Here is a 13,279-nt window from a genome sequence, read left to right on the forward strand (position 1 = left end):
AAAATTAATACCACATAATGAGACACAAAATGACTGTCTTTTGCCACTTGTAAGCAAAGATTTGACAGCAGAGTTCCACACTAAGTTCTCAAATGACCAAGACACCATTGTTTTTAGAAATTCTTGTATGGGTATATTTTCTAGTTAAGTATAAAAATACAAATATCCAAATTAATGAATAAAGTATATTCCGTGATGCATTCTCCTTGCTTTGTAAACCATTTAGTCATTTGCTTGTTTGCAAGATTCAGTAAGGTGCAAGGAGGACCCTCAATCACTAATGTGAAGTAGAGAGATTTTACAGTATTGGCTTGTTTTTAAGATTGTTTTGTATCATTGTTCTGGTGAAAACTGAAAAATCTTCCAGGGATATTTTACAAGTTAGTTGGTTTAAGAAAAACAGAGAGACAGACAGATGATTTTACAGTTTTGTGCTGAGTCACAGGGATCCTAACGTGAGTCTGTCTTTCACATCTGAATAAATTTGGTGAATTTAAATTGTTCATGAAAGTGAGAGCCAAGGGCCAAATTCTAGCCTCTGCTAGTACCTCTATGCCATTCCAGCAGCATGAAGGGCATTGAGTGCCCCCGGAGGGAATTCCTCAAAGGTAGGGGCATGCTGGAGAAGAAGGGGGATGTCAAAGGTGTGACAGCAGCAGCTTACAGGCAGCCAAGGAAGGCTTCTGTAAGTCAGAGTGATCCCTGGGCTGCCCAGCCCCCAGAGTAGCCTAAAATCTGGGAGGCCCAAAGATGGCTTAAAGCTTCTCCCCACCCCAGCTGCGCCTGCTTGAGAGATGCAGCACAGAATGTGGCCCAGAGTATGGGACAGAGCCATTGGTTGCTGCTACTCGTAATATGTGTCAGTCCTGACTTGTACATAACAGGGCTCCCTCCTGTACAAAAAAGAAATCTACCTTTAGACTTTGGACAACAGGGGCTTATGTGAACTTGGTTCCCCTTGGTGAGAACATGCTGCCTTACAGTAAGTGTACTGCATGTTCACTAACTGCATAGGTGGGTAGAACAGACTTACTGTTGTCATCTTCCTGTCCTGGGTTGGGAACCAGTCTGCAGTTATCAGGGCCCGGGGGCATGAGGTCTGGAATCCCATCATTATCATCATCATCGTCACACTCGTCACCCAGCCCATCCTTATCAGTGTCCAGCTGGGAGCTGTTAATGACTGTGGGACAGTTGTCTGTGCTGTCCTGGTGTCCATCTCCGTCACTATGAATTCAAACAAAACAACAAACCACACACACACACAAAACACACACACAAAGAATCAGTTCTTGTCCCCAGACTAGAGCACAACAGCTAATCAATCATGAAATACAAAGTATAGTTGATGCCATCGGATGGATCCTGATGCCAGCACATGTAATGAAAGGAAAACTCTCACAAGGACCGTGAAATGAGATATCTGGGACCGTGAAAATTGCTCATAGTTAATCTGGTTATAGTGAAGTTTCAGTTTTTGAATGTGAGGACACGGAGTACAGGAAGTGGTTACGTGCCTGGCTTCTCCTTGCCATGGTTTAGCAACACTGCTTTTTGACAAATATTTTGAGGTACAAACATTTTGTGACTGGGGGTTCCTGATGGGCCTAGTCCATGGTACTCAGCACTGACAGGTGTTTTGGGAAATGTCCATACAGCAGCAGCCCTGCATTGAGGCCTAGCTAAACTGATACAGCTGCATCACTAGTAGTTAGGTTTGGCAGGATTTGATTTTTTTTTTTTTAATCAATTGTTTATTTTTAAGCCTTTTCTAATTTTTAATCAATTTAAATGTTCGCTGTTTTGCCAAATTATGGGGAGGAGGCTGCATTCTCCAGGCAGAGCAGGGATCCCCCTACACCTGACCCTGGCAGTGTCCTTGCCTCAGAGGCTCCCTCTTCTTAAAATTAACACATGGTAAATCACGGGGTTTGGGGGAGGATGGGAAGGGGAAGCAGAGGAACTGCCCTCCAGCCATATCTAAATGGCACCAGCTCCAGCTCAGCTAATGCCCATATTACAACATGAAGGCGGGACTCTACTAAACTTCTCAAGCAGCATTTATCTGACTTTCCATATCTGTAAATTGCTATTGTTATTGATGGAAATATTTTGTTCAGGGATTGTGTGTGTTCGGTGAAATCAACATTTACCAACCTTTACCAATAAAAATCTTCCAAACCTATTTGTGGCTTCCTGACTGTGGTGTAGTGAAATCACCATAAGCTACAATGGCTCAGTCAGACTCCTTCTGAAGACCTTACCTCAGGTACTGCAACCAATTTGTATAACCCATGCTGGTGAAGCACCTAGGGCTCCTGTTGTGTAGGGATAGAGGGTGTTGCAAACTCAAGGCATTCCAGCAATTTTTTTTTCTCCCCAATACCTTTTTGCCTAGAGTAGCCAGAGCCACAGTGAAGTGCAGTGAGAGTCAGGATTAGCTGCAACGTTTATCAACGGACAGTCATGACTTGTCTTCACTGCTAAAAAAGGCGAGTTTTTCCTCTGGGTAACAAACGTGTGTGAGGTACCCTGAGGCAAAACCACAGTGGCGATAAGGCACTTTAGATTTACCTCAAGGTAAACTAGGTGAGGTCAAGCCCAGTTGGGGATACAGTGCTGTCACTTAGGCCTGGTCTACACTTTTCCTAGCTACATTACTCAGGGCTGTGAAAAATTTCATGCCCTGAGTGCTGTGTATGGCTGAGCCTCCCCAAAAAAGCCTGGTGTGGCCCCATCCATGTTCCGCCCCCAGACCCCATCCAGCAGGTCCTGCTCTTCTGTGGCCCAGGCTGGTTGGGGCTGAGGGACTGTCTCTGGGACTCTGGGCAGCTGGCGCTGGGGCCAGGGCCCTGCTGCGCTGCCCACCTGGTGCTTGGGGCACTAGAACTGTGCCACCCGCCAGCCTGGTACTCCGGGGGTGTGGCTGCCTGGTGCTCCGGGGCTGGGGGCGCTTGGGCAGCCAGGAGCTGTCGGCTGGTGGCCCGGGGGGCAGAAGGGAGGGAGCGGGGGCTAGCCTCCTCCATCAACCAGTTCACAACTGCCCATGGTGCTGTAGTTAACGCAATCTAACCCCTGGTGTAGATGCGGCTAGGTCAACGGAAGAATTCTTCCCTTGACCTAGTTACTGCCTCTCAGAGAGGTGGATTAACTGCACTGACAGAAAAGCCCCTTCGGTAGATGTGGGAAGCGTTTATGTTACGGTGCTCCACCTGGACATCTGGAGCACTGTAGCGGTGCCACTGTAATGGCTGTAGAGTAGCTATAACCTGCCATTACCTCACAGAAAAACTACAGTGCCTTGTCTCCACTGTGTTTTTACCCCAGGATAGCTCGTGGGACAGCTACCCCAAGACAGAAAACACACTTTTTTAGCAGTGAAGACAAGGCCTCACTCTCTTTGCAGTGAAGCTTCACTCCATGTTAAAGCTAATCCCCATACATGAGGATAGACGATGGTAGGGTAGTTTCAGGAAATCCTTAGTGCCGACCAGGCCTCAGTGGTTTCCATTGTGCTAATCACCTTGGAATGCAGCAATTATCACCTTCTCATGCGTGGGAAATGGTGCATTCCTAAGGGATTTAATCACTTCCCCTTTCCTCTGCTTTGAGCAGGGGCAAGTAGTAGTTGCCTTTTCCTTGTGGAAAGAGGAGTAAAATATAATGCCCTAAACCTAGTTTTGCTGGTGTTGCTCTCATCATAGCGTGAAAGCGAATGCAGCTGGTCTTGTGACAGTCACTGCCTTTGGGAGAAAAGAAATGGCATTTCATGGATTCCCCAGCACATCCTCAGCTGCCCCTGCCCCTGCCCCGCCTAGTATCTGCAAGGGATGAAGAGAGACTTTACCACTACTCCTATACTAAAGTGAAAGGGACATTTTTTTCAGGTAGGTCCTTGCCTTTTACAATGAAACTTTATGTTATAGTGAAGTCTTGTGTGTTAGTGGGGAAAACACCTCCCCCTAAAATTGTTTGGGTGGTTTTGGTTTTGATTTGTGTTGATTTGATAATATAAGTTCTGTGTGGAGCTTGCCAGTTTTCTTTCTACAGAATCAGCTTTGAATCATGTCATGTACCTGTTTTCTATACCCTTTTTGGACCTGAACTGATGAAATGTACATATGTGCATGGGAGAAAGTGGAAGGGGGGATGGTTTACCTACTGTTATAGCAACAGTAATTGATGACCATGGCTTTGAATGATAGTTATTTCAGAAGAGAATTTTATGTAATGAAAATAAAGTATGTTCTTACTGGACAGGAAATACTGAAAATAACCTAGGGCTGAACTCCTGATGGGAGTGTGGGTGCATCTCTACAGAAGTGGGTGGAATTAGACTAGCTTATGCCAGGGCTAAATTTGATCCAGTATTGTTCTCTTGTTGATATTAGATGGGGGTACTGTACCTGTCTTGGTTGGTGTCACAAGAATCTCCAATCAGGTCATTGTCAATATCTGACTGGAAACAGAAACAGAGGAAATTGTAGTGTTAACTGCTGAGAGAATATTAAAATGACAGTACTATATTGGCAGGATCAGTTCTTTTTATAAAATAGATCTTCTGGTTATGTGGGTGATCGAAAGAAGAAAACTTATTTAACAAGGGCAGAAAAAACAAAGTAGTATTAAATTGGGCGGGACTAGATTCTGGGGTTAAAGGAATTAAAAAAAGGAAGGAATTAAAAAAAAAAAAAAAAAAGAAAGTTGCCTGAGATACTGAAAATGAGTCAACCCTCGTTTTCCAGAAGAGGTTTCCCTCTTCTGTACCTTAAAAATAAGCCTACGGTGTTACACAACTGAACAGAAAACTGTAGCAAATCTACTCTGTTTACTCAATGACTCTGAGTCTGTGGTGATAGAGGTTTTTGTCTGAATAAGAAAATCAACATTTGGCCCTAATGAAAGAAAGAATACATGTAACGAATCTGTACTCCCAATGGAGTCTTCCCATTGACTTGTATAGGCTTGTATTGACTTGTTTGGCCCACCACAGATGGGAGATGTTGCGGCAAATTGATCAGAGAAGGTGCACAATGAGACATGCAGACTGTGAAAAAGCACCTATCTGTTCCTATTTCCAGTCTCCTTTTCCAAACTCAAGCTTTCAAAGTTTCACAAGTTTTTTCTACATATCCTTTAACAAAATGGAAGCAGCTGATCTCTTGTAGCTCCAATTGTCTCCTTCTACAGTTATTTGGTGCTCACGGTCACTTTTTCACTAACTTGGTGGCTGAGGCTTATGCTATCCTACAGATTTTTCTTCCCCTCACTAACCTGGTTGGGGTTGCTGATAGTGGGGCAGCTGTCACAAGCGTCACCAACACCGTCGTTATCCCCGTCCTTTTGGTCCCGATTGGGAACCCTCTGACAATTGTCCAAAAGATTCTTAATACCTGGAAAAATCATCAATATTAGTCAAAATTAATCCCTAGGTTTCCAAATGTGTGTATTTTCCAAATGCACCCGTTTATGTATTTTCACAGAATACAGCATTACTGTTCAGCCATCACCAATGTCTGCAGGATTCACTTAGGGCACACTGCGTGATTACATCATAAACATTAACAGCAAATCTGTTTCTGTGCACATCTCATTTAATCAAGGTTAGGTGCATCTCACTAATGACCTTGCCTTGCATTCCATTTTCCTGCACACCTCACTGCATTCTGTCCCCATACTGCATTCTGTCCCCATACCATACAGTTTATATCATGTGACATTTCATTTATTATATTACATTTAAGGGCACTTGATTTTTTTCCAAGCCCCACGCAGCAATGAGAATAAAATGTTGCATGACCGGGATCTCTTGGGCATTCAGGCAGGAGGCAGTCAGATGTGCTAGGATGTGGTTGGTCCTGTGGATTATTGTGAAGAGGTTTGGGGAGGTTTTTTTTGGTTTGTTTTTTTTTGCTGTTAATATTGATAGTCCATTAAAATGTTCAACAGCCTTTTAATTGTTGTATGAATTATAGTGGAGTTTAACTGTTGCACATTGCCCAGGGCTTGGGGTGGAGCAAAAAAAATAATCAATATTTACACAAAATAAATAAAAATGGCTGCAACTAGGAGTTGCGTGCAGAGATGTGATCTCTGACAAAATCTCACATGAGAAGATGTGTTTGACCAAGTGACGCTGTCCCCAAATTTTCTGCATTTTAGTCTGAGTTGCTGCTGCTGTTGGGATTCATAGTTATCACCCTTTGCAGTCTTACAGGTTAGTCAGAACTGTTCTTGCAACATGTTTCGTGTCCTCTACTGCAGCCATGCCAATTGCCAAGAGGGAAACAGTCAAAATTGCTGGGTTTTACACAGTATCTCTGGGTTACCCTATCACTGTTGGAAACTAGAACTAAAGTATTCGGCCTTAGAGATGCCTAAAAGCTGGTTCCAAACATCCTCTGTTAGGCAATGTCTACGCTACAGGACATACACGATACTAATGTATGTCATTCAGGGATGTGAATAAACTATCCACTGAGAGACAAGTACGCTGACATAAGCACTGGATAGCGCTATGTCGGCGGGAGGGCTACTGCTGCTTGCGGGGGCTGGAGTAGTTAAGCAGAGGCCCTGTCAGCTTAGCACGGCTACATTAGAGAATTTACAGTGGTGCAGCTGTAAACTCTCTAGTGTAGCCATGCCATAACACACAGCACATGCTGGGTGATTTTAAAGAATTATGTTAAGTGCAGATTGATCAACCATCTCCATCCATGTCATCATCACAGGCGTCTCCTTTCCCGTCACCATCTGTGTCCCTCTGGTCATTATTCAAGACTGTGCGACAGTTGTCACAAGCATCTCCAAAGATATCTTGATCACTGTTCCTCTGCTTAATGTTCGGCACCAATACACAGTTATCCTAAAAGGGAGAAAAACACAAATTCCTTTCTGTTAAATTCTTACTTGAGTCAAATAATCCTAACTCTCATTTATACACTGTAAACTCTTTTGCAGATGCAAATATATTATTGTAAATAGCTTGGCATTCTATGTGGTCTATAAATCAGGACCAGATTTCACTAGTCCTATACCAACTTCCAGTTTTTATATACAGTGTGTGTGGATGAGAGGTACTACTGTCCAAAGTGCATAAGGGTTTGTTTATAACAGTGACTTTTGGTTCTCATTTCACATGGGTCCATTTAAACAGTCTGCCTTAATATGCTGGTTCTCTTATTTAATGTGTTTTATTTCAGGGTCTGCATTTCAGGATGCACACTGCTTCAATCCATTAGGACAGTGGCTTTCAACCTGTGGTCCATGGACCCGTGGGGGTCTGCAGCCTGTGTCTAAGATTTCCAGAGGAGTCCGTGCCTTTATTTGAAATCTTTTAGGAGTCCACAAATGAAAAAAGGTTGAAAACCACTGCATTAGGAAAAAAGCCGGCTCCCCCTACTGGTATATCCTCAAACCAAGACTCTGCTTGGCAATTTGACCTTGTCACCCAAAAAAGCCTGAATTCCAGATTTAACATGTTTTCTACTTTGGTATTAATTCTGCAAGGCCCGTGGGGAGGGGCTGGGGGGGACAGTAACAAGGAAGCAGCACTTCCCTCTTCTGCGCATCCCTCTTGAACACCTGGGTTCTCATCCTCTCTCCACCCAGAGATGGACAGGACAATAGGGCCCTACGTTAGTTTACAGTATCAGCTGTGTCTTATTGTTAATGCAGGTTCAATACTGTGAAGGCGCCAAAGCAATTCCACAGTTAGAACTGCATTAGGATTAGCATTTAAAGCAGGAATTACATTTTTTGTTATGCACCAATAACGCAGTGAATCATCCCAAACTGACAGCACTTACTCTTTGAGGACCTGGCCTGCTTCAAAGCCCTTTGAAATCATTGGAAAGGCTCCCGTTAACTGCTGTCGGCTTTGGACCAGGCCCTGAGTACAGACTGAATTCTCACGCCAAACTATTCATTATTTGAGTTATAATAATTTTTAAATGGGCTTCTAAGTTCTTTTTCTGGGGATGAGACTAACTTTATTGCCTCTCCCTCTAGCAAATAGGCTCCTGGGTGTTTTTGAGATTTGAAAATTGTTTTGCTGTAACAAAATCTGAGACATGGGCTACTTTTTAAATTCATTGTTAATTTTTAATTGAATTAACACTGTTAATATATCTACCTGTGACAGGGTGTCAACCCCACACAGGACTAGAAGGGGTTAAGTTGGCCAGGCAGGCCTACTAACTCCACAGACTGCACCTGGAGGAAGAGCTCGGGAGCAGGGAGTTGATTGCAAGCAGGTTCAGCTGTGCAATAACAGGCAGGGCCTATAAAGCCAGGAAGCTGGCACCGAACAGGGACTGCTGCTGGCAATAGGGTTGCCAGGCGTCCGATTTTCAACTGGAATGCCTGGTCAAAAAGGGACCCTGGTGGCTCTGGTCAGCACTGCCAACCAGGCCAATAAAAGTCACGTTGGCGGTGCTGCCCGGCTAAGGCAGGCTAGTCCCTATCTGTCCTGGCACCACACTGGGCCCCGGAAGGGGCCAGCAGGTCCAGCTCCTCAGCAGGGTGGCCACGGGACTCCGCGTGCTGCCCCCGCCCCAAGCACCGGCTCCACACTCCCATTGGCTGGGAACAGAGACCAATGGGAGCTGGAGGGGGTGGTGCCTGTGGGTGAGAGCAGCTCACAGAGCCTCCTGGCCCCGCTGCCTAGGAGCCGGACCTGCTGGCTGCTTCCAGGGTGCAGTGTGGTGCCAGCACAGGCAGGGAGCCTGCCTTAGCCCTGCTGTGCCCTTGGCCGGGAGCCTCCCGAGTTAAGCCTGTGCCCCAACCCCAATCACCTGCTCCAGCCCTGAGCCCTTCCAAACCTGGAGCCCCCTCCTGCACCCCAAACCCCTCATCCCTGGCCCCACCCCAGAGCCCGCACCCCCAGCCCAGACCACGTACTCCCTCCTGCATCCCAATCCCCTGCCTCAACCCACAGCCCTCTCCCACACTCTGAATCCCTTGCTCCCACCCCCCCAACCTGGAGCCCCCTCCTGCACCCCAAACCCCTCACCCCCTCCTGCACCCAAACTCTCTGACACTGCCTGAGGCCCCCTCCTGCAACCTGAACCCATCATTTCTGGCCCCACCCCAGAGCCTGCACCCCCAGTTAGAACCCTCATCCTCTTCTGCACCCCAACCCCCTGCTCCAGCCCAGTGAAAGTGAGTGAGGGTGGGGGAGAGCGAGACACCGAGGGAGGGGGGATATAGTGAGCAGGGGGCGGGGCTGGGGCTGGGGCAGGGAAGGGGTAGAGCTAGGGTGTTTGGTTTTGTACGATTAGAAAGTTGGCAACCCTAGCTGGCAAAGGGCAGCCACTCCCTGGGAGGAGGGCTTGAGGCTGGTACACCCAGAGCAAGGAGCGAAACCAGGAGTTGTAGGAAGGAGTCATAGGATGACTATGAGCCGCCAATGTGATATGGCCATGAAAAAAGCTAATGCGGTCTTGGGATGCATCAGGAGAGGTATTTCCAGTGGGGATAAGGAGGTTTTAGTACCATTATACAAGGCACAGGTGACACCTCACCTGGAATACTGTGTGCAGTTCTGGTCTCCCGTGTTTAAGAAGGATGAATTCAAACTGGAACAGGTACAGAGAAGGACTACTAGGATGATCCGAGGAATGGAAAACTTGTCTTATGAAAGGAGACTCAAGGAGCTTGACTTGTTTAGCCTAACCAAAAGAAGGCCGAGGGGAAATATGATTGCTCTCTATAAATATATCAGAGGGATAAATACCGGAGTGGGAGAGGAATTATTTAAGCTCAGTACCAATGTGAACACAAGAACAAATGGATATAAACTGGCCACCAGGAAGTTTAGACTTGAAATTAGATGAAGGTTTCTAACCATCAGAGGAGTGAAGTTTTGGAATAGCCTTCCAAGGGAAGCAGTGGAGGCAAAAGATCTATCTGGCTTTAAGATTAAACTCAATAAGTTTATGGAGGAGATGGTATGATGGGATAACATGGTTTTGGTAATTAAATATTCATGGTAAATAGGCCCAATGGCCTGTGATGGAATATTAGATAGGGTGGGATCTGAGTTACCCAGGAAAGAATTTTCTGTAGTATCTGGCTGGTGAATCTTGCCCATATGCTCAGGGTTTAGCTGATTGCAATATTTGGGGTCGGGAAGGAATTTTCCTCCAGGGCAGATTGGAAGAGGCCCTGGAGGTTTTTCATCTTCCTCTGTAGCATGGGGCACAGGTCGCTTGCTGGAGGATTCTCTGCTCCTTGAAGTCTTTAAACCACGATTTGAGGACTTCAATAGCTCAGACATAGGTGAGAGGTTTTTCGCAGGAGTGGTAGGTGAAATTCTGTGGCCTGCGTTGTGCAGGAGGTCAGACTAGATGATCATAATGGTCCCTTCTGACCTAAATATCTATGAATCTATAAGTCCAGGGAAGGAGCAGTCTGTGCTGGGAGAGGAAAGCCCAGAACTGCTGGGTTGCGGGTCCCTGGATTGGAACCTGGAGTAGAGGGCAGGCCTGGGTTCCCTACCTGCCACGGGGGAAGTGGCACTGGTGGGGCAGTGAACTGAAAGAGTGTCGGGGTCACTGGGAGTGACAGAGACTTTGAAGCCCTATACCCTGAAGGGGAGAATGCTGAGTGACTTGGACGAGGGCTGACTCATGAAGAGGATACTGCGGTTCCTGAATCAAGACTGGGGCTGCAGACCAGAGAGAAAGACAGAGTGACAGTATACAACCGTGGGAAGGGGTGTCAACCTTGTGAGCTAATCCCCAGCGCAGCTAGGAGGAGGCACCAGACAAACGGTGAATGGTGTACTCTGTGACACTGCTATTGGATGGATGCTACAGAATCTAAACTTCAATTTAAATAAAAACAAGAGTGCCTAACTCTCATGGTTGTTCAAGAAACCCTTGAAAAAATGAACAGGTAAATAAATGCAGAGTTGTCTTCCTCAAAATGTGGACAGCCTGTAACAATAGTTCTGGGAGGTGAGACCTGCCCATTTCATGATAATGGAACTGTTATGTCTGAAACATAATGTTGACACTGAAATTTTCACCTTTAACTATTTCACTGCTGAGACACGGTAGGTGAGTTAATCTCTTTTTATTGGACCAACTTCTGTTGGTGAGAGAGACAAGTTTTCAAGCTACACAGAGCTCTTCTTCAGGTCTGGGAAAGATACTCAGTGCCACAGCTAAGAACAAGATAGAGCAGATTGTTTAGCATAAGTAGTTAACACATATTCTAAGGCACAGTCATAGCACAAAAAGTGGGACTAGTGGATTGCAGGTTGTTGTAATAAGCCATAAATCCAATGTCTTTATTAAGACCATGATTTTTAGTGTCAAGCAAAGTTTTTATGAATTGAAGCTCCCAGGCTCATCTTTTGAAAGTGTTGTGCAGGTTCCTTTGTGTATCTTGGGAACCATGTAAAAGGTCACGGGGGTGGGTTCATGGGGGTGGGTTTGTAGAGTTTCTCTTGGAGTTGTTTGGGGAAGGATTTGATTATATCCTTAAGTTCCTGGGTAAATTGTGGTGTGGGGTCTTCTTTGATTTCTCTATAGTACGTGGTGTCAGAGAGCTGTCGGTTGGCCTGATCTTGTATTTAGCTGTGACGCTCTTAGTACCTTTCCTAGACCTGAAGAAGAGCTCTGTGAAAGTTTGAAAGCTTGTCTCTCTCACCAATTGAAGTTGTCCAGTAAAAGATATTACCTCACCCACCTTGTCTCTCTAACATTCTGGGAACTACCACTGCTATACCAATACTGCAAACAACAATGGAAGATATTTAATTACATGGTCACATAGTATTTTTTTCAAGGAAAATTTGTCATTAAATAATTACTAAATTACAAGTAATGTAGCATCACAAAAATGAGAAGGTTAGTTAAACAGAAATTAAAGGGTACAGTGCCAAAAGTGAAATCTCTGCAAGCTGCATGGAAACTTTTTAAAGACACCATAATAGAGGCTCAACTTAAATGTATACCCCAAATTAAAAAACATAGTAAGAGAATCAAAAAAGAGCCACCGTGGCTAAACAACAAAGTAAAAGAACCAGTGAGCGGCAAAAAGGCATCCTTTAAAAAGTGGAAGTTAAATTCTAGTAAGGAAAATAGAAAGGAGCATAAACACTCACAAATGAAGTGTAAAAATACAATTAGGAAGGCCAAAAAAGAATTTGAAGAACAGTTAGCCAAAGACTCAAAAAGTAATAGCAAATTTTTTTTAAGTACATCAGAAGCAGGAAGCCTGCTAAACAACCAGGGTGGCCACTGGACGATGGAGATGCTAAAGGAGCACTCAAGGACGATAAGGCCATTGTGGAGAAACTAAATGAATTCTTTGCATCGGTCTTCACAGCCGAGGATGTAAGGGAGATTCCCAAACCTGAGCCATTCTTTTTCGGTGACAGATCTGAGGAACTCCTCTAATTCCAAAGTAATTTGCAAAGTAAGGTGCCCTGGGATAAGAGGGAAGGTGCTCTCATGGATTGGTAACTAGTTAAAAGATAGGAAACAAAGGGTAGGTATAAATGATCAGTTTTCAGAATGGAGAGAGGTAAATAGTGGGGTCCCCCAGGGGTCTGTTCTGGGACTAATCCTATTCAACATATTAATAAATGATCTGGAAAAAGGGTGGTGTGGTGGCAAAATCTGCAGATGATACAAAATTACTAAAGATAGTTAAGACCCAGGCAGACTGCGAAGAGCTACAAAAGGATTTCTCAAAACTGGGTGACTGGGCAACAAAATGGCAGATGAAATTTAATGTTGATAAATGCAAACTAATGCACATTGGAAAGCATAATCCCAACTATATATATAAAATGATGGGGTCTAAATTAGCTGCTACCACTCAAGAATGAGATCTTGGAGTCATTGTGGATAGTTCTCTGAAAACATCCACTCAATATGCAGCGGCAGTCAAAAAAGTGAACAGAATGCTGGGAATAATTAAGAAAGGGATAGATGATAGGACAGAAAATACCATGTTGCCTCTATATAAATTCATGGTACACCCACATCTTGAATACTATGTGCAGATGTGGTCACCCCATCTCATAAAAGAGATATTAGAATTGGAAAAGTTTCAGAAAAGGACAACAAAAATGATTAGGGGTATGGAACAGCTTCCGTATGAGGAGAGATTAATAAAACTGGGGCTTTTCAGCTTGGAAAACAGATGGCGAAGGGGAGATCTGATTGAGGTCTATAAAATCATGACTGATGTAGAGAAAGTAGATAAGGAAGTGTTGTTTACTACTTCTCATAACACAAGAACTAGGGGTCACCAGATGAAG

The 13,279-nt window shown here is 44.8% G+C and overlaps 1 protein-coding gene across 3 annotated transcripts in view; it reads right to left on the bottom strand.

Annotated features, from left to right (window-relative positions):
* Positions 1-13,279, bottom strand: part of THBS4 (thrombospondin 4) — a 56,452-nt gene that overhangs the window by 7,683 nt on the left and 35,490 nt on the right. For all 3 annotated transcript variants that reach the window (XM_077816304.1, XM_077816302.1, XM_077816303.1), the window contains 4 exons: positions 6,706-6,865; positions 5,275-5,393; positions 4,407-4,459; positions 1,034-1,227 (listed from right to left, as the gene is read on the bottom strand). In XM_077816304.1, coding sequence (XP_077672430.1) covers positions 1,034-1,227; positions 4,407-4,459; positions 5,275-5,393; positions 6,706-6,865 — 526 coding nt within the window. The remainder of the gene's footprint in view (positions 1-1,033; positions 1,228-4,406; positions 4,460-5,274; positions 5,394-6,705; positions 6,866-13,279) is intronic.

Source organism: Eretmochelys imbricata, chromosome 5, assembly GCF_965152235.1.
Source record: "Eretmochelys imbricata isolate rEreImb1 chromosome 5, rEreImb1.hap1, whole genome shotgun sequence".
NCBI classification, from domain to species: domain Eukaryota; kingdom Metazoa; phylum Chordata; order Testudines; family Cheloniidae; genus Eretmochelys; species Eretmochelys imbricata.